Source organism: Eublepharis macularius, chromosome 7 (assembly GCF_028583425.1).
Source record: "Eublepharis macularius isolate TG4126 chromosome 7, MPM_Emac_v1.0, whole genome shotgun sequence".
In the NCBI taxonomy this organism is placed as follows: Eukaryota; Metazoa; Chordata; class Lepidosauria; order Squamata; family Eublepharidae; genus Eublepharis; species Eublepharis macularius.
In genome coordinates, this window is record NC_072796.1 from 83,513,124 (window position 1) to 83,535,263 (window position 22,140).

Sequence of the window (22,140 nt, forward strand, 5' to 3'; positions counted from 1 at the left end):
TCCTGCCCTTTCATTTTGTCTTTTTTACTGATTTACTGTAATTGAGAACTCTACCAGCCCATAGTGTAATAATTAGAATTTTTATCCAGGATCATTTGCCTGCAGCGAATTGCAAAAAATACTTAAACCCCTGTTAGACGTATAAGGAAAACAACATGAGAACAATAGTATGAAGTTACTTCTGGTGAAGTTACATCAGGCCAAGAATACATTCTGACTGAAGTTAGGTGCTGGTACTAACTCTAGGAGTGGTTTACGAACTTGAGGGTTGTATTATTTGTTCTGAAGGCTAGGTACTCAAACAGCAGCCCTGTTAGAGACCAATCTCTTGTTCTGCATTCATTTGTCAGCTAGCACCAAAACCTGTTGTGTGAAACAATACAATGGGCTCTAGCTGCCGCCAGGCCCGGCCTCCGCTGCCACTGTGAGGCCTTGAGAGGGTCACGCCGCAGTGCCAGGCCACCCTGCTCCTCTGCAGGGAGGCCTGGCACAGGCGCATCCATAGGCCCCTCACTGCACCTGCTCCAGGATAAAAGGTGAGTCATCATTAATACGGCTTGCCTTTTATATAGTAAGATTTTAGCTTAGGACAGGGATATCTGTATGTTAAAAATGTATCTGCCTCTCCACTGCTTGCTGCATTCTGGGCAGGGTACTTAGAACATCTCTGACACATAACTGAGGCTTCTGTGCCTTACTGTGCAGCAGTAAAATGCTGATAAAAGTGTCTTCCTGCTGTGAAGAAAAAAAGACAATGAGCTGCAGAATAGGTAAGATGTGTCTTTATAAGATGATAACTAATCCCAGACAAAGTGAAGTCAGAAGGGATAAAGAACATTCTGCAAAGAAGTCTTAAACTCTCCCCCCAAATTTTCACAGTTCTCATATGTAACTATGCATTTGGAACTGTATGTTCTTCCATTAATGCTTTTATGTTGCAAAATGTAGTGCTTTTTTCTCAGTTTTACAGCGTTGCATACATTAGCAATCCTTACAGAAGCCCTGTGAAGTAGGTCAGTATTATATCCATATGAGAGATGTAGAATTGAAACAAGAAGACATTAATAGTTGAACTCTGAACTAGGAATTTCAGATCATATTCTGAATAACTGCTACAACATTTTGATAGCTAATTTGTTTTATCTGTAGCTGAGTGACCCCTCAAATTTATAGCAATTGAATGTCTCATAAATTAATTACCAAGGAATTGCTCAGTATATATTAGATTAGTTCTTTTCCCCATAGCTTCAGTTTTTCCAGGTTAATTTGTATATGCATGTTGTTTGTGATGACTCAGTAATTTGAAAGTTTCAGGCACACTTGATCTGAATTATTCCTACTGCAAGTCACTTCTGCCAGTGCTATATAACAGTTCAGATGTGTCAGTAGTTAATGACTTCATTAATCGTTGGACATTAAATTAAAAAAAGATTTATGTTGTAAAATGCTATCAGAGTAATAAAGTAGTTAATATTCTATTTAAATGCAAAGATGGCTGCAAAGAAACCAACATAGCTGAATCACAGAGAAGCTTTCATTGTAAATTTCATATGAACTAAAAGCTCAGAGGGTTTAGTCATTATGAAAAAAGACGCAAGCTTTCTGATATGGACTAAATGCAAAAAAAAGTCTAGAGACAAGTGTGATTGTCTATTTTTTTCAGTGATGGAGTCTTATCTTGGGGCACTTTAGTCTTTTTGCCCTGTTCTACAGGCAGAGCTATGCTGAGAATCTCAAAGTCCTTTCATTTCCAGTGGGAAACAGGTCCTGTCATTCAATTTTGTTCTCTAATGTCTGTACCCTTGCTGTGGGATTAAAGGGTATTTCTGTTCAAAATACAGATATCACTGCAGTAAGCTCATCAGTGTCCTACACGACTTCCCAGTTCTGACAAGGTTATCAGTAATTCTGCCATGTTTATATGTTAAAGTGCCTGTAAAAGAGTATGGTAAAACATTTATTTTTGACAAAATAGATGCTGTGACACAAGATATCTTGTAGCATATGTAAAACAATTTCACTTGGTATTACATCTAAACAGCGTATTATTATCGGATGCTGAAAGAACTTGGGCTTGAGCTGTCCTTTCCTTTTGCAGTGTTCCAAATTTCTGTTTGGGATTGTTGGCTGTGTTCTGCCAGGCTCCTTTCACTTTACATCCATATTTGTCTTCTTTTCCTCAATTTATTTTAAGTCATTTTAATTTCATTTAAGTGAAATTTAAAAAGGTAAAGGTAGTCCCCTGTGCAAGCACTTACTGACCCACGGGGACATTGCATCACGACGTTTTCTTGGCAGACTTTTTGTTTGCCATAGCCTTCCATAGTCATCTACACTTTACCCCAAGGAAACGGTACTCATTTTACCAACCTCGAAAGGATGGAAGGCTGAGTCAACCTTGAGCCAGCTACCTGAACCCAGCTTCCATGAGGATCGAACTCAGGTCATGAGCAGAGCATAGACTGCAGTACTGCAGCTTGCTACTCTGCCATTTAAGTTATTTTAAGTCAATTTAATTTTCAGTCATTTCACAGATTGCTGTAAAAATTAAATCACATTAAATATAAAAACACACATGAAAAATCAATAGCTGGTGGAACCAGCTGTTGCTGTCCTCCACATCAAGATCTACGTCTTATGTCAGCCTCTTAGTCTTACCTCTTTATCAACTGATAAATCCCTCCTGAGAAGCTAAGTATTGCACATTTCACAGCAGTATAGGAAGGCCATTCCAAGTGTAGGTGCAACCACAGAGAAGGCTGGGTATATGCTAATTTAAAATTCATCATTACATTAAGGGTGTTTTTTTGTAGGTGTGTGTATATTGTATAAGAGAGGTACTAGTTATTACTCTGGGTTTTTCTAAAAGTCTTAAGATGAATCCTTGGGCATAATATTTAGTCATACTTCATGGGCGCCCGAAATACTGTAAATGCTATGCTATGGAATAAAGGTCACAAATCCCATCTTGCTGTCACTTAGAGTCTCGTAGCACCTTTAAGACTAACCAACTTTATTGTGGCATAAGCGTTCGAGAACCGTAGTTCTCTTTGTCAGATGCATGTGACTACAGACTAACTCCTCTGGATTAGTAGAGTCTGTTTATGATATTTATATTATGTTTTTATTTTATCTACCATCTTCGAACTCAGGGTAGTTTACATAGGTTCCTTGGAGTTTGTTCATCCATCTAAGGGCTGTGCATGTGTATCCCCAGGTGCAGAGGAAACCACGTGTGCAAATATGTCCTGTACTCATGGTTTTCCTCTCAGAAACAAAAAACAGTTACACAGTTGAAGCCCTTTTAATAGTGCCAAAATTCCCCAGATCTGCTGTTCAGGAGGAAAAATGGACCAAACAAGCAGCATTTTAGTTACTTTGGATGGACAGAATCTGTTCCACAGAACTGAGTCAACTGGCTTCATTTCTTTATTTTAATATAGTGCCTTTTGCAAGTGTATTAACTTCCATATGTTGAATAATTCTCTCTCTTTCATTATTAGACAAATTACGAAAACAGAATATACAGCTTGAAAGTAGAGTGTGGGCCTAAATATCCAGAAGCACCTCCAACAGTTAGATTTGTAACTAAAATTAATATGAATGGAATAAATAATTCCAATGGAATGGTAAGTTAAAATGCATGATCTTACAGAATTTTACAGAAAAGCTATTGAGGATTCTTATGGGTGGGAAAGAATGTATTTCCTTCCCCTGTTACATGTCTTGAACTGAGATGAATGTGAACATATCTTATGTAGGAATGTAAGAAGAACCCTGCTGGGTCAGACCAGCAATCTAATCCTCCATCCTGTTTCCCACAGTAGTCTATTGAAAGGGCACAGAGGCCAAAACTTACCCTTTTTGGCACACCCAGCAACTGGCATTCAGAGGCATACTGCTTCCAAACATGGAAGTTCCATTCAGCCCTCATAATTGTTGATGGATCTTCCTTCGGAATTTGTCCAATCCCCTTGTCCAATCTAGACTACTAATGTCCACTCCATACCCTATGGCAGTGATCTTCACAGTTTAAGCCGGTGTTACTTCAAGAAGTTCTTTGCTTTGTCTGTCCTGAACGAAACTGCTCTCTGATTTTGTTTGGAGCAAAATAATCAATGAATTGAAGGTGAAGAGAAAAATTGTTAGTTTCTCTGAGATCTGTTTCCATCATTACCAACTTTTTAGATGGGGGCGGGGGGCAAAAATGTAATTTGCGTGGAGGGAAAAACCTACAAATGATTACACATGTATGTTTTGCCAGATGGGGACACTAGGAAGGAAATACATCTAGAAATAAAAGTGTTCCTTTATCATAATTCTCTATATATCATAATTATGGGTAACAATTTCAGAATGTCATAGAATAAGTGACACACATTAATTAATTGTAGTTTGCCTTGTGCCAAGTTCATGTGTCAGTTGTTTAAATTACACAATTTAAACACATACACACGTATACAAAGAAAGCATTAATCATAGTTTTTTTAGTGCATATCTTTATACTGTAGTCAAAATTGAAGAAGTAGCATAATGAAAATGACAGTCAATCTGTTCTATCAGATCTGGAAAATAACAGGTTTAATGGTCAAGCGTTTTGTGTTTTTAAAATATTGTACTGTGGTGTTGTGTTCAGGTCATATAGTAAGCAAACTGCTTTAATCTGAATTGCAATGAACCAAACAAAGCTTAGTGACTGCTAGCTACCCTTTATCCTTCCTTGTTACAGATTTCATAGCACTCAGAATGCATCTCCACATTTTCATCAGATTCAGATGTTGCAGTTGTGAAAGGGTGTCTGGTGACAGTAATAGATTAGATGAATGTGAATAAATTGATTTGATGCAACCTTGGTTTTTGTTTGTGCTTATTACATGATAATCTGTGATTGTCCTAATTGCGTTGTTTGTTTTTATTTTGGAGTTGTGAACTGCTATGGAAATGTTAGCCAAGTTATAGTGTGCTAGTAAAACAATAAATAAGGGAGAAATGCCTCAAGCAACCACCTACAGTGAAGTGAGCCACAGGAAGGGAGATAATATGGTGCCCCTTCTCAGTGCTTCCCTGACTGCTAAATTCCCATCTTTTCCTTGTATGTTCCCCCAACAGGCTAATAACAGTTCAGGTGAGGATAATGTTATGGGGAAGAAAGAGTTGCATACGATCCTCCCATACTGCAGGCTGTATCTGAACTGTGCGTACATACATGCACACACCTCTATCTTGAATTGCAGCTGCTATTTAGCAGTAAAAAAATTATGCTGGAAGATCCATTTCTAGCATCTTTGATGTTTTCTTCAATGACTTAATACTTTATCATAGGAGTTTGTTTTGGTTAGTGTTTAAATGCTGACAGCTGTGAAGTCCGTTTCTTTTAAAATAGCTTGCATTTTATTTAGTCATATGTATGGTATGGGGTAATTGCCTTTTTAAAAACAAAGCAACATAAATATTGATCTTTAGCCATGATTTTCTAGTTTTTCTTTGCCAGTTGACTGGCATTTCCACCAGTAGAGGGGGGAACCATTTTGCCTGTTCTCCCCATCTCCCCCCTGCCCCTCACTCAGTTTGCAGAGCCATAGATTCTGTATAGCACTGTTCCAGGAGCTCCTTAGAACACTGGAGATAGCATTTGGGGGGCTGCAGTGGGAGGGGTAGGCAGGAAAATTTCATTCTGAGAGCAGAGTGCAATACATGTAAATATTTGATTGTATCCAAGTTTCTGTGGCATGTGCTCCTTAAAGCAAAGGTGGTCACTTTCATGTTTCTATGATTCATATTTTAGCTGGAGTGCTTACCATATTTGGGAAAGCTTTTTTTACAGCTAGAACAATTAAATTCTTATGTAATGCGAGCTAAAAATCCTCACCTTAAATATATACACCCATGATGGTTTATGGCACATTGTAATGATTACTTATGCACATGGAACCAGTTTCAGCACCAAGCCATATTGTCTAATATTTTGATGTTAGTGTGAAAATTGAACACAAGCATGATACCAGAGTTGTGAAATCAGGTATTCTGCTTTCCTTAACTCCCTATTCAAATGTATGCTTTCTTCCTTTAACAGGTGGATGCACGGAGCATACCAGTGTTAGCAAAATGGCAAAATTCTTATAGCATTAAAGTTGTACTTCAAGAGCTAAGGCGTCTAATGATGTCCAAAGAAAATATGAAGCTTCCACAACCTCCAGAAGGACAAACATACAACAATTAATTTTAGCTGAATCCCAAACTTGTCTTAAAACAACTTCTACTTATGTTAATGTCTTGATTCAATCTCACAATGCAAACTACCCACACATTAAGAGTTTCTTCTGGTGTACATGATCTGGACATATGAAAGAATATATATATATATATATATATATGTATGCCCCATATGTTTTCAGGCACAATCAGAGAGAAAAGGCAGCACATTTTTTTCCTCTTTAGCAAGGCACTATCATTTTAACATAAGCCTGAAGTAGCCTAAAATTGGAGCTCCAGTGTTTCAAGACGAAAGCATGACAAGAAGTATCAGGTTGCTGTGGAGTAAGATGTTTCAGAAAAACCTTCTCTCAAGAAGAAAAAAATAAAAATGGCATGCTTTATCCATCTTGCTTTAGTAAAGAGCTGCAGATGAAATTGTTTTTAAAGTAGCGGGTACTGCAACAACCGTTGCTCAACTTGTTTAATTTTTTGCAAAGGTGTGGGTGCTGACTGCTAGTAGTGTCACAGGATACAGTCAGGATTGTTTTGATACTTGTATTTATAAAATGGGGGAATGATTTTCTCTTAAGCGGCTCTTGTGTGTTACATGTAATGGACATTGCAAAATATTTGTTTACAGTCTTTGTTCTAATAAACCATGCATTTAAGTTTTAGTGAAACAAAAAAAAAAGAAATAGGTGTATGGAAAATGTGATTGAGAATAAAGTTAGTCTTCAAATGTAAATAAAATGTGGAAAGTATCTCTGAGGCTGTGCCATTTCTGTATTATGTAATTTATTGCTGTAGTACCTTGCACAGACAAGGAATGAACTAACATTGCTTCTTCTAATCTATGTACAACTTCCATTTACTTTGTTTGATTGACAAAGCTGCTGCTGGAACTATTTCAGTGGAGCTGTTTGCTTCATCCCGAGCTTAGCTTGTGCAAGTTTAACTTTTGTAAGACTTTGAAAACAGACTAATTTTCTAGCTGTAACTTGCTGTTTTCATGGCTGTTCACATCGTATGTCAATTATTCCCTATTTATCACAGTTATTAATAATATACCTGCAAAAATGAATGCAGTGATTGGAGAGCTTCATGTATGGCCTTTGGATAGCTTTGATTTCATGTTGCTGCTAGAAGATTCAAGATGCTTAGATGGATGGGGGAAGTTGTTGCAGTATGAGGTCTATTACTGTGACTGGGATGGGGATCAGTGTTTTAATGAGTTCAGCAGTCCTGCACATACAGTCCTTTTCCAGCAAAGGTAGAACACAACAAAGAGATGTTAATGAAGAGTTGTTGCTGTTGGCTGTTGATAATTCCCAAAGTAAAACTAGAAGCTGTAACCTCCACAGTTCTCCGGCCATTGCAGGTATACTGGTTACTTGTTCTTCTATTCTGTTGATTCCTTGAGTGTTATAGAAACCCTACAAATTCAAAGCAGGAATCCATTTTGTCCATAACCTCTTTTTCAATGGCAACTAGACAGTTTATTCAGCAAGCAGACTAGCTGGCCAAGAGACCACCACCTTTTATTTGGTCCAAGAAGCAAGAGCTTCGAAATAAACTTCCTCTCAATTGAAAGGTTTTATTTAATTACGAATGCCAATAATCTCTGCTGGTTTGGACAAATCTTGTGTTGAACTGATTCTGTCTATTCAGCTGAATGGAGAAAGTGGGACATAAGCTCCAATAGAGCTAATGGGAGTCCTATTCTCCCTCACTTCATGGAATGAGAAAAGTAGAATGTGTGATTTTCAAAAAGGTCCCTTCCTGGTAATTCCCATACATGTACTTTTTAGTGAATATCTGAATGTTCCAACCACCACCCTTAAATCTTCTGCGTTATGAAGATACGTGCCTGGATATGCAAATTCTCTTGGGAGGTGGCCATAGACATGCATAGGGATAAATCCAAAGAAAGTAAACTAAGTTTAGGAGACTCAGCAGAACATATGCAGAAACATACTTGCTTTCATTATTACGGTTTAGCTTCTCTACCACCACCACCTACATACTATGATGTTTTAGAACACACACAATTGATGAAAAACAGACTTGCCCCCTTGGAAAAAGAGCAACTGATGCAGTAAATTTTGCACTGGGTCAGCTTTTCCTAAGATGATGATAGCAGAATAGAACCTAAAACCCTCTGATTCTTAACTACTCGGTCTATTCCATACACACAAAAGTTTGATTCTGTACTAAGGAACTGAAAATTTTGCATAACTCTGCATCTAAAAGATTCAACAAATTGTCAAAGGTTTTCCATGCCAAAACAAGGGAAGTTAAGGAACGGTATGTATGTAAGTAGTCATAATACAGATAGGAGGAGCCTGCTCTGTTAGAAGTCCTGTATGACTTCAGAGTTTTCAATAATACTATTAATGCTTATGTAACCAAGAAAGGGGGTGAATTTTTTGGGTGTGTAACTTAAAAATAAAGCCAAGGGAGAAGTGGAGGCTCCTTGGGATTACATAAGCAACTCAGTATGTGTAAAGAATTTACTGAAACCTGGCTTTGCATAGCACAAATATTTGATTACTTCACATAGATGAATTGCAAAACACTTAGCAATTCAAGAAGTACATAAAACATTAACCAGTAGGTAAGTGGTCTGGTTGTGGCCCTTTGTTCTGAAAAAAAAAACAAAAAATGTTAAATGTGCCTGGAAACAAATGTTTCTAGTATTGCTGAATTCAAAGGGCAATGGACTGGCCAGGAATATTGGCTGTTTGAGTCATTACAGTAATGTGTATATTATTTTATGTTGATTGCTATACAATGTAACAGTTGTACTAAAATTGTAATTGGCTATTTACCTGATGTCATTAAAATGGATTTACATTGGGAAATACAGTTGCTCCATAAATAGCTAAGAATTGGCTAGTTTTCTGTTCATGTGTTGGCCAATTAAAATTGGTCAAAAATTTAGAATGTTTCATTTTTGTTTTTAAAAAGCAAAATTTTACTTACTGTGTAGCTATATGACTGATTCCTATCTTTCTGATGGGTGGGGAAGAAAGAGGCCTTGTTTCATAGTGACACACACTATCCCTTCCCCTCCATATGAGAAGTGCTGTTCTCGTCTCCAGTGGTCTTGGAGTGTGTCCATTTCTTTATACCTCTCACATCTATTGAGGCAAATAAACTGGCAGTGTGCACCACTTTAGGATAGCAGGATTATACAAAATACCTGAAATGCTGAGTGTAAACAATAAACAAGCTAGTGAACTTTGTGTGTGAAGTCATTGTCCTTATGTTTTCTGCACTCTGGTGGAAGTTTTTATTTTTGCATTGTTTTTACTATCTTTTCTAGCTGTTAAACTAACAGGACAATGCTAAGAACACTTTTATGGGAGTAAGGGCCATTGAATAGATTTGAGTAGACTCTGAGAAGACTTGCTTAGGATTTCTATCTAAAGTATCTACATATGGCCAGTGTTTAGCATTTGAACTGCTAGTGTTGTGGCTGTATTAAATGTCATTCATGTGTCTACACAACCATCTGAGATGTAATCAATTTCCTAACCACCCAGTGGCCACCAGTTTGCAGAAATGGTGAACTGATGGTCTGTGGTTAGCATCCAGTGCTTCTGGGCAGTGTATTTATGGCTCTATAAAGGAGAAGCCACTTGAGTGACTTGCAGGAAATGAGGTACTGGAAGTTAAATCAAGTATCAGTGAATGACTGAAACATCTGCTAGATGAGCAGAGGCGATAGACTATTCACCTGCTATCAAGGACCAGAAAGGGGGGTATTTTCACACTTAGCAAAACAAACTAGGGAAAAATTGTCTAGGATGTCAGGCATGGAAACAAATTCCCCACTTTATACCACTAAACAATTTTTCTTGATAAGTGGGCAGAAGGCTTCTGATGGATCAACTTGAATAACTTAAAATGGAGGGTAAAGAAGGCAATAAAAAACAAATATTTCTGTTCACTGTTTGTGAAGTTATACAAAGCTGTATGTTGGAATTAAAGTGCAGCTGGACTTTTATGGAAAGTACTCCAAATGGTGCCTGCAGAATAAAAAGCTTCAGAAGAGTGAGAGTTAGTTTCTTGGGGAAGTACACCCTGTGTAAAATCATACAAATGTGTAACCTTTGATCAGGAATTGCAGTTCAAAGCAGCTTTCAATCATTCTAACATGAATGTTTTTATGCAAGGACATAGTTGACTAGCTCGCTTATACATTTTTAGAATTTCTCGCTGATCTTGCTAAACAGTATATTATTATTGTTATTATTTTATTACACTTCTAGACCGCCCTCCCTGTCAGACAGGCTCAGGGTGGTGTAACAACATACGATTTTTAAATAAAGATTAAAAACATTATTAAAACATCTGTTATACAATTAAAATTGGCTGATATAAATATTAAAATACAGCATTTTAGACGCAGTGCTTGGCTCTTGCATCATGCCCTGCATCACACTTATGAGCTCCTGCATGGGTGGTGGATGGTCGTCAGTGGTATGGCTGGCGAGAGGACAGCCCAGCCCCCACCAAATGCCTAGCGGAACATCTCCGTCTTGCAGGCCCGGCAGAAAGATGATAAATCCTGCCGTGCCCTAGTTTCCTCAGACAGAGAGTTCCAGACAGTTCCTCAGACAGAGAGGTTGGAGCCAGGACCAAAAAGGCCCTGGCTCTGGTAGAGGCCTTTTGTAGCATGAAAACAAAATCTTACTCTCACCCTCAAATTCTGGTACACACACCTGCCCAAACTCCTGCACGTTTAGATTGTGTCCCAATCACCAGTTGCAATTAGGCTACTGATTTTATCAATTACTGGGACAATTGTTCGCTGACCCATTTGCTGGAATTTGCTGGGTGACTACAGAACAGCACACATGAACCATCATTTTTCCTTACAGCCTGATGGCGCTGCCACATAAGTGTACTTCTTTGCTTTGTAGCCAAATTTAGTATCTATTATGAATGACTTGGAAAATGAATTAATTTTAAAGAAGGTCCTATCTTTTGCTGTTCCTATGAATGATTTCCAATTATAGCCACCAAAGTATGGGATTTGGCAGGGTTTTCACACATATATGGTTTTGCAAAGGACTATGGAAGTCTACAACTATGGAAGTTGTAGTTTCCTATTATGTTACTCGTTCACATCTCTAACACACCCTTCCCATCTCATTCAGAAATACATCTGCCATGGCAGCACTGGGTACTTTTAATAAAACTACTACCTGTGTGCTTGGTGAGTTAATTGAAGATTTATTTACATATTCATTCAACCATAATAGTACAAGACACCCTGTTTGGCATAGATACTTTTTCACTCTCTAGGGTACATCACCCCTCTCTCCACCAGTATTATAGCTGGGCTCAGTGTCTTTTAGAATTACTCATTCTGATTTTGTACACACACATATGTTGAGTGGAAGGACTTAACACCCTCCCTATGGCACCCCAGGGCCCACACAGACAAGGGATGGTTTCAGCCATGTTGGTCTGGAGTAGAAGAGCAAGATCCAGGTCCAAGAACACCTTAAAAAACCAACTAGATTTCCAACGTATGAACTTTCTAGAGTCAAAACTCCCTTTGTCTGATATGAGGAGTGGAAAGGGGAAGGAATCTTTATAATCCAGTCAGAGGATGGAAGACGTATGAAGGGTTGTGGGGCTGTTCCATTGTTTTCCTGCAGTACAATAAACAGCCAGGCTGCTAGAATGCAGGGGAACTTGTCTTGTTTGAAGTCATTGACTGACAAGGTTTCATATAAACACACAATACTGTTATTTTTCAGTTTACAGTAAACATCTACAATGTAATACAGAAGCCATTGAATCTTTCTGCTATCATTTTAAGAGTGTTCTTATGTATAGTGTATGTATAGTGTTAGAGAGTTGTATAGTGGTTAGAGAGTTGGACTAGGATCGGGACATCTTGGTTCAAGTCCCTACTCTGCCATGGAAGCTTGATGGGTGACTTGGACACTATTAGCCTAACCTTTCTTACATGGTTGTTGTAAGGGTAAAATGGAAGAGAGGAAAATTATATAAACAACTTTGGGTCCCCTTTGGTGAGAAAAATTGGGTATAAATGAACTTGTTTAAGTTTGAAAGATTTTGTCTCCTACCTCTCTTCCCCACACCTACCCAATATTAATAAAATGGTTAATTAAAAAAACTCAAATATACAAAATAAACTGAATTTGTTCCACAGTTTGTAGCTGAGATGCAGGCCAGTCTTACTACACAGCGATATTTTCCATGTAGAAAGAAAGAAATCCATGTTTTAGACTCATCTCTGGAAAATGTCCTTCATATTCAGAAGATGAAAGTGCAGTAGCTTCCAAGTATGGATAATCATAAATAATTGTACCCTCTAAAAACAAGTCTGAGTTTTCTTATTCCTAACTGAAGTGGAGATCATCTCTCTGTAGGAAAATGTAATGTATGAAGGCACAGAATAGGTTGGCAGCCCACCTTTAGTCACTTCTTTATCTCTTAAATGGAAATAATAATGATACATGAAGCAAAGTTGTTTGCCCTGAAGTTTATGGGTAAGGTGAAATGAAATTCTGCCCTCAAGTCATATTTGACTTATGACAACCCCTGGTAAGTGAGCTGTAAAACTAACAATGTTTGCCAATGCCATCCTCCCACTCTGAATGCTGAAGAATTGCTAAGTCAATTGTGTTTGGTTTGATTTTATATTAGTATAAAAGTATAAAGTATATTTTATATTAAATTATATTAAATACTGCTTGACTTTAAACCGGTTTGTGATTTCACATTCTCTGCATTGTTAAAATAGTAGTATCCATTTTATTGTCTATCGAACCATTCTGGTGGGAAAGTCACACATAAAACAAGTTCTAGTTCTGACAGGCTATAGATAATACAAACACGTCAGTTTTGTGTGCTGTTGCAACAACCCAACCCACAACATAAGACGGCAAATCTTCATTACATAAATAGAATCTCCTGTTCTGGAGCGCTGTCTTACTCTGTCAGAAACCAGGATCACAGATTTAGGTCTGAGCATTTTTGTTCAGCAAAATGGCCTCTATCCTTTCTTATAAGAGGTGTGAAGATGGCGAAGAGCAAATGTTGCTGGCAGAGGAGAGGCCAGATTTGATTGAGTCTTTAGATCCCAGATGCAATGATAGCAATAACAGCAGAAGTTGTTCCAGAAGCGCTAGTCTCCGAGAAGAGGAAAGAGAACGTCTGTGTATCCATGAGAGTCTGGATTATTTGATTTCACACAGCAAAGTTTACAAGAAGTGGTTGCAGGGACAAACTTACAGGTAACAATGTCTTTAATATACACACTGAAAATGAGTTACTAATAATACACTGGGGGGTCTGTGAGGAATTAGTCAGGAGGGAGTAAACGAAGGAGACATTTTTCTTCCCGTACAGTTTATGGCACTGTAGCACTGGCCAGCCTGACCCATGTCTGGATTTATATTGTGATTTGTTTATCCTACTCTTTGATCTGGCAAAATGCTCACACTATCATCCTGCCCAAATAGATAAAAAGGAGTAATTTAAATTAAAAACTAAAAGTACAGTAAGACTTCATACAATTTTAAATTTTTCCAGCATCTCTATTCATAGAGAAGAAAAGACAAATCCCTTCCCTAAAAAACATAAAGTGGAAGAAATTTTAGCTGATGTCTAATCTCAACTATCTTGGGGGGAGGGGCAAGTGCATTCTAGGTCAGGAATAGGTAACTTTTTTGGGCTGAGTGCCCCAAACCCCACAAAGTCTACCTGTGAAGATGTTGCTGTGATGGAAAAGAGAAAAGATGTGTGTGTGGGGGGGGGGGTAGTAGGCCAGACGTACTAAGAGTAAGCTGGGTACCAGTGGTGCTACAAGTGCCAGAAGGGTTCACTTTGGGCCTTTGCATGCTAAGTACAATGATCTGATGTGCCACTCTTCAGCTACCTGTCAATTTTCTGTGAGCTGCTATGTTGTGTGCAGGTTTAAAATAACTTTCTATTATTTGTATTTACTGTAATTTGCATGGCATGTAGATTTAAGCCAAAATCCTCTGATGCTACCTATTGATGACAAATAGGAAACAGTATGCTCAGATTGTGGGGGAGGAATGGGTTGTTAGGACAGACAAGTAACTGACACATTTGAAACGGAAAATAAAGTAGGAGTCCAGTGGCACCTTAAACATGAACATGATTTATCCCAGCATAACCTTTCATGACCATCAGATATACCAATCTGGAATAAATTGTATTCATTTTTTTTAAGTTCATGTTGTGGATTTTATTTCACACATACACATTTTCTCACAGTACTGGGGAGGTGCCATTTTCCCCTCCTGTCATTTAATTATCTGATCCAGCCAACCACGATCTTGCATAGGATCATCTCACCTACTGCAGAGGTGCAAAAACCAAGGCAAGGAAATGAGATTTCTTCACAACAAAGAGACAAAACGACACCACCACAACTATTTCAAAACTGCAAAGGCCATTTGAAGTTGACAGGTGAACAGACTGGATGATGGATGAGCATGGCCGTTGAACTTGACATGTTCACCTATTGCATGTGTTCACTGCAAAGTTTGTGGCATCCTTAGTTTTATCCTGAAAGATTTGTTTATAGCTTCCCCCTTCTGTACCCATTGGTGTTTAATCTCATGTAACTTAAGTATTTTAAGTAATTCATCCAATGAAGTGAAGACACAGTTATACACAGTATTTCTGCATCAGAGCTCATTGAAACAAACTGACTTCTAAGTGAACATACTTAGGATGGCAGCCTTCCAGACCAGACAATGGACTTACTTGCAAATACATTTGATTACGATTACAGTCATGAAGATATACTTTAAATATACATTAAAACACCTAAATCCTGTAGGAACGATCCAAAAGCTGGAATAGCACAACTATTTATAATTGTGAATAAAGTGGCATCAGCTCACAGTTAACATCACCTGGGTGAAGTGATGACCACAATGGTTCCACCTCTGGCCCTGGTGATCCCAAGTCCTCCTTCCCTTCCTTCTCCTCCTCTTCTTTTTGCTTCTTTTTCTGTTTTCTTCTTGTCTGTTTCTTCCTGGTTTCAGCCTTCTCCTGTCCACCCCATCTGACGGCCCTTTAAGTTTCCAGGACTCTCCACCTACTAGTCAATCTCCTTCCAGGATTCCTGGAAATGAATTGTATTCATTTTTAAGGTACCATTGGGGTGTTGTTATGTTCCGCTTCTGCAGAGTACATGGCATCCCATATTTACCAATTTCCAAAAGGAAGAAATTGGTAAATATCTACATTAGAACAGCTTTTAGGAACATTTTATATGAATCCAATAATATCATGTCTTAGTAACAAACATCTCTGTTGCTAAAATGCAAGCCATGCCACAGAAAGTATGGCAAAAAAGAAAGTTAACTAACCAGAGTTGTGTGTTATATCAGATTGATTAAAGACATTAGGGGATGACGGGTTTTGTTTGTTGTTTGCTGCTGATGTTGCAGACTGTTTCTGAGGAACACAGGTCTGAGGTCTGTGATTCTTCATAATGTTAAATAGACCTGATTTCTAGTAGAAGTAGATCTTTCAATCTATTATGACATTCCTGCACCTTGGCACACAAGAATCACACCCAAATATTTGAATGTCTAATGCAACTGTTATAAGCCAAAAGGCCTACAAGAGGCACAAATTAATGGTAAATAATTTGAAGTCCTAAATTTAGAATTCTGTGACTAGAATGAATTATGAAAATTAAGCCAACATGTTCAGGTTGTGGATTTTCTTGAAGCATCTGAAGTATCAAGGACTAATCACAGGACTGACTGACTAGAAATAGGAGATATACCCTGCCTTTCCCCTCAATGGGGACCCAAAGCAGCTTCCTTCATTACTTTTCTTTTGTTTTATCCTGACAACAGCCCTGTGAGGTAGGTTAGGCTGGGAGAGTATGACTAACCCAAGGTCACCCAGTCAGTATCCATAGCAGAGTGGGGATTTGAAAATGGGTCTTCCAGATCCTAGTCCAACATTCTAAACACTATGCTACATTGGCTTTCTGAGTAATGCGTGTTGTGTACTGGGAATGGGAGGGAGAGGGAGACAGGGACCAGAACATCACACCTCATGGGAGAGAGGGAGCTGGAAAGGTGGGTGAAGTGCAGAAATCTCTCCGTCAGCAACATTCTTGATCCAAGCCATCCTAGCCTCTAAATTAGAGGGTTTTTTCCGGGAAAAGAGGTGGTAGAACTCTCAAGAGGAAAATAAGGGAGAAACACATGGGCCCCCTTACAAAACAGCCATTTCCTGCAGGGGAACTGATCTCTGTCTGGAGATCGGGGTGGGGTGGGGGGTGGCACTGGACACGAGAGGTGCTAGAACTCCGGTCCACTACATTCCTGCTGAAATAAAGTCCTGCCTCTAATCAATTAGCTAAGCAAGCTGTGTGCATTAGATGTGTCTCTCTTATCCCAAAGGGCTAGAAAATATGATCTTGTTTCAAATGGAAGTTGAGATGTTCTAAATAGATGCTAGATATCAGGACATAATCATTGAGGTTTTGACATTCCTTAACCAAACTTTTTCTGAGGTAACTGCAATTGATATACAATTCTGTTTTTTTAAATCTTTAGAATGGACTGGGATCGATGGTTGTTGATGGGACTTATTGGAATTGTAGTAGGAACACTGGGTTTCCTCATCCATCAAATAATTGATTATCTCATCAAACTGAAATGGGAACTTGTGGAAAATTATATTCAGGTAAAATGGAAGAAAATAATAAATAACATCTCTTTTCACATACCTTTGAATAGTAATAAATTAATTGCAGTGATGGCATGGAAAATGGGGCAGGGGTTCCTCATCCTTGATACAAGAGCTTGGGTGCAGGAGAGGCTTCAAAGATGCAGCAGCATCGGGGATGGGAGGAGGCTCCCTCTGTCTATGCTATCCTCACTAGGAAAGCATTGGGGTAGCCAAATGGCTTCAGTCAAATGGTAGTCAATTGGCTTGACCTGGCCCTCTATAGGAGGGAGTGGGTTTCCTATCCTAGAAGTCAACAAAGATCGCAGCAGTTGAATACTGCTATGTGACCTGGGCATGGATATCCATGGTCTTGCATGAACCTCAAATCAGATCATCATTTGAGGATCTAATCCAGGTGCTTCCATCTTTGGAAGAATGTAAGTAGCTACTAAAGACAGGGTCTCTAACACTCCTCACAGAGTCAAATATTTTGATGTGGTGGGCAAAGAAGGAACTCTTTTGTGCTGCAACAGCTTCCCCTTATCTCTACACAATAGCCAGTTCCCAGAATACTATTTATCTGTCACACAGAAAACAGAATGCTTGGGAGAGGAGAGAGGACCACTCCCCTCACTCCATTTCAAAGATAGTTCCAGGCTGGCATGGATAAAAGCAATGCATTTCTAATGCTTCACCTCTCAAACCTGTCTTCTTGGGTAGGAAAACTGGACCTACATCACTGCCACTGGCAAGGTGATGCCATAATTTTGATGAGTTTGGGGCATAGAATCATAGAGTTGGAAGGGGCCATACAGACCATCTAGTCCAACCCCCTGCACAGTGCAGGATCAGCCTAAAGCAGAACCAAGTAGTCCTGGGCCTGCTTTAGTAATGGCTAGGGAGGAATGTAAGTGGGAGAAGCACCCCTGCCATGAAACACCAAGGCTGCTCATATGTCCAGAGCCTAATTCTCCAGCCCTGACCCTACTTGAAGCTGAGCTAGAGAGAGGCTAAGGAGAGAAATGGTAGTGAAGATGCTGAACCTCTGCTTTTTAGAATCTGTAGAACACTTTTTTTTTGTCTTATGCAAATGATGAAAGGAGGATGCAGAACGAGAAACTCAAGGCACTCATTAACGGTGTACATAGTAGCTACTTGCCTGCATTTTAACTCTATTATAAAGCTCTGATGGAGCAAGAAATATCACATGACTTGTGGTGACATAGTCATCAGTGCTAAGAAGGCACAAAAATATACGTGTATATCAATGGATACAGCACAATAGGGCTTTCTTTTTTTGTCATCTTGTGCTTTAACTGATACTGTCAGGAAAAAAATCTGACATTAAAGGTCAAGTGCAAGCAAGCTTCAGGAAATAAGGGGAAAATATTCTAGCATTGAGAAATCCACCCTTTAATTTGCAAAGTTACCCAAGTAACATGTATCTGGTCTTCTTGTTTTGCTGCACCAGACCACACACTTCCCATTTGAAGTCAAAGACCCAAAGGGAGGTTAAGTCAGGAAGTCTGTGATAGCTTGTTGAACCATTTAAGGCTAGCAAACAAAAGAAGCATCTTTGACTCCCAGACACAAGTGACTCTAACCTCAGCGTTGTGAAATGTTTGAAAATGTGTGGGAGTCAATTAACTTGTGATGGGCACCAGAGACAACATGGCTCTGGCTAGTGCAAACACAAACAAATTAAAGGAGGGAGAAGACTGAAAATGCTGTTATAAAATATTGTTACATGTTCTTTACTTCTCTGAATGATGAGAAATTCCAAGGGCAGTACTTACCTCAGACAGCTGTCTTTGGAGGAGCAGCCCTTGAGACTTACAGTGTTGTGCAATATTTCCACTGATGGTTGTTGTGGGTTTTCCGGGCTGTATTGCCGTGGTCTTGGCATTGTAGTTCCTGACGTTTCGCCAGCAGCTGTGGCTGGCATCTTCAGAGGTGTAGCACCAAAAGACAGAGATCTCTCAGTGTCACAGTGTGGAAAAGATGTTGGCAGGTTATTTGTATCTACTCAGGAGGGGTGGGGTTGAGCTGAGTCATCCTGTAAGAGTTTCCCAGGGTGTGGAATGCTAATGGCAGGAGGCTTCAGTGTATCCTGAGGAGGTTCTTTTGCATATGGATTGGGGCTTGATGTGCTAATCTTCTCTGCAGGGCTATTGTTGAGTATAGAGTGTTTTGTTAGCCTGGTGTTTTTCAGAACTGGAAACCTCCTCAGGATACAGTGAAGCCTCCCGCCATTAGCATTCCACACCCTTGGAAACTCTTACAGGATGACTCAGCTCAACCCCACCCCTCCTGAGTAGATACAAATGACCTGCCAACATCTTTTCCACACTGTGACACTGAGAGATCTCTGTCTTTTGGTGCTACGCCTCTGAAGATGCCAGCCACAGCTGCTGGCGAAATGTCAGGAACTACAATGCCAAGACCATGGCAATACAGCCCAGAAAACCCACAACAACCATCGTTCTCCGGCCGTGAAAGCCTTCGACAATACAATATTTCCATTATTTACAAGTAGGGGATAGGTGGAAGCAAAGAGGCACTCCTACAGAGCATGTGTGGCTACCCACGCCCATGCCAATTCAGACATGCCAAAGTATGCAAAATGGGTCTAGGGTTCCCACTTTCCATAATAGTTGGACATGAATTGTGTGTTCTTCTCAATTTCTGTGCATGCAGTGCCCAATATGGATTAAGACTGTGATGTGTGTGGAGAAGAGCTTTTAGATGCCCTACTGCACCTGACCTGAAATAGTCCTGGAAAGTGCTATTTGTCCTGTTGGGCTACCTTGGGATACATGCAAGTTTCTCCAGTGGGCCACATAGGGCTGCTTCAAGACAGTAGAATGTTACAGGAGGAAGGCTAGTGCCTCTTCAACAAGCACTCTGTGGCCCTGATCCAAATTGAGCACTGTATATGCAAGGATTGAGGATAACTTGCAAATCACATGTGGATTGGCTGCTGAATGTCAGTTTTACAACAGAGACCAAAATACAACATGTTCTTGGGCTACTACAGGGTTGCTACATGAATCTAGGAATGTTAGAAGATCCCTGCTAGATTAGACTGGTGGTCCATCTAGTCCAGCATCCTCTTTCACACATCCTCTTGCCTTCTGACACTGGTATTCAGAAGTTTGCTGCCTCTTAAGTTGGAGTTTCTCATGGATTTGGTTATATGCACCAAGCCCCCCCCCCCCCGTCTCTCTCTTTTTAGTTCCACTGTGAAATTAACCACATCTACACGGCAAACTGTTGCTCATAATCTGAAACACCTTTCACATGATTGTGTTTTAGGCATCCATCATACCACACTTCATTTGTGTAAACTGGACTACTGTGTTTCTGAGGGCTGATCCATACTTCAACATGTAGAAGAAGTTAGACTGCCTCTGTGCAATGACTTCCCTTCATTGGCCAAGTGTTATCGTTATGATGGCAGTTTTGTCGTTGTCATTTAGTATGGAATCTGTGACAGGACTAGAGGTGGGCACGATCCAAAAAAAATTACCGATCAAGCTGATCGGGGATAGGAGCTGGCAACGACCCCAAATCACCGATCCATACTGAACATCTCCCAAGTTTTTAACCCGGCGACGAGCCGCCTCCCCTCAGGGAGGGGACGTTCACACACACTTAGAGCAGAGGGGGGGGGAGTTTTTAACCCGGCGATGAGCCGCCTCCCCTCAGGGAGGGGACGTTCACACACACACACACACACACTTAGAGCAGGGGGGGGAGTTTTTAACCCGTCCCTGCCTCTCCAAATAGAGAGAGAGAGAGACACCCCATCAACATGTTTCAGCCAGCTTTTAAAAAAAAGCAGGGACAGAATCCTCCATTCCTCCCCACCCTATTTTAAAAGCAAGCAGCCAGTCTTCCAAAAGCATATTTTAAACACACATACAGAGCCATGAATAAGGTTTTCCCACAAAATACAGTGTTTTAAAAGCAGGTTAAAAACAGAGAGTGACAGACAGAAAAACAGCCATAACTCCTACAAAGCCCTGTTTTTTTTAAAAAGCAAAAAACGTTTGGAGTGCCCATGGCTACAGAACACCCCCTTCCCCCTCCCTCCCCTGGGTCTCTTCTCCCAACTGGTGAGTCCATTGTTGCTCCATGGTTGGAAGGAAGCCCTGCTAATCAAGGAAAGCTGGGCTTCCATGCGGGTTTCCAGGGTGACAGAAGGAGGGCAAACACAGCTCAGGCATTCCCCTGGCTCCGTTGCCCCGGGAATAGATTACTGGCGCCTGATTGTCTGCATCCCCGATCAGATCCCGATGGCCTGATCAAACCCCGATGAAGCCCCCCCCCCTGAACGCTGGATTGGTCGCCGTGGACGGCACCCATCTGCTGGGTCCTGATCGTGCGAACACCATTATCGTGGGTATTTTTCTATCGTAATGCCGATCGTGCCCATCTCTAGACAGGACTACACATTCCTGGAAGTTGCTGGTAATGGTACAGAGACTACTGATTTCAAACAGAAGATCTACATAATCACCCAACGTAATACATTATGGCAGCGATGTGTAGGAGCTAGTTTGTGAAAACTGCTTCCAGCTGTTTTTGTTTATTAAAGGTAGTATGTACTGGCCCTAAAACTGAAGCTACCACTCAATAAGACAATGGAGTTTGTCTGGCAAATGAACACCCCAGTATTTTATGCCTTTCTTCCCAATATTCATTCTTCATAAAACCAACAGAATGACAACTTTCACATGACCTGGATCTGCATACTTGGAATTGGACTGGCTATGATCATAGTATCATCAGGACTCATTGTGGTAAGGGCTTCCTTCTGCTTCCTGTTCAGCTATTGAAATAGGTTCTGAGAGATGGAGGGTTATACTGCTGGTTAAAGAGAAGGAAAATCAGTGCTTACATTCTGTTGATCATCTGTGGGCAGCACACTTTGAATTGTGATGTTATATAGAATTTCTTGAAAAAAAAATACTGTTCCCCTAACTTTTTTGAACCAAATGACAGTATTTGGAGTGTGTTACTAGTAAACACTCTTTTTTACAATGTTTTGAAGTCCATTAGAGAGACAAAAAAGACTTAATTTTTTATGTTCTAATTACTTGAAGATCTTTAGCAACTTAGACGAACTCACCAGAACATGATGGTCAACCGAGTAGTCTTTCTGAGGGCCAAACTACCCATCACATTGGAGATCCAACTAATCTCCTAAAATATAATTTTGCT

General features: G+C 39.9%; 2 protein-coding genes across 3 annotated transcripts in view; both read left to right on the plus strand.

The window, feature by feature from the left end:
* Positions 1-9,440, plus strand: part of UBE2V2 (ubiquitin conjugating enzyme E2 V2) — a 32,487-nt gene extending 23,047 nt beyond the window's left edge. For both annotated transcript variants that reach the window (XM_054985419.1, XM_054985417.1), the window contains exons 3-4: positions 3,504-3,629; positions 6,074-9,440. In XM_054985419.1, coding sequence (XP_054841394.1) covers positions 3,504-3,629; positions 6,074-6,220 — 273 coding nt within the window. In that variant the 3' untranslated portion in view covers positions 6,221-9,440. The remainder of the gene's footprint in view (positions 1-3,503; positions 3,630-6,073) is intronic.
* A 3,787-nt stretch (positions 9,441-13,227) lies between these two features.
* Positions 13,228-22,140, plus strand: part of LOC129333050 (chloride channel protein C-like) — a 105,142-nt gene continuing 96,229 nt past the window's right edge. The window contains exons 1-2 of the mRNA XM_054984365.1: positions 13,228-13,475; positions 16,800-16,929. Coding sequence (XP_054840340.1) covers positions 13,228-13,475; positions 16,800-16,929 — 378 coding nt within the window. The remainder of the gene's footprint in view (positions 13,476-16,799; positions 16,930-22,140) is intronic.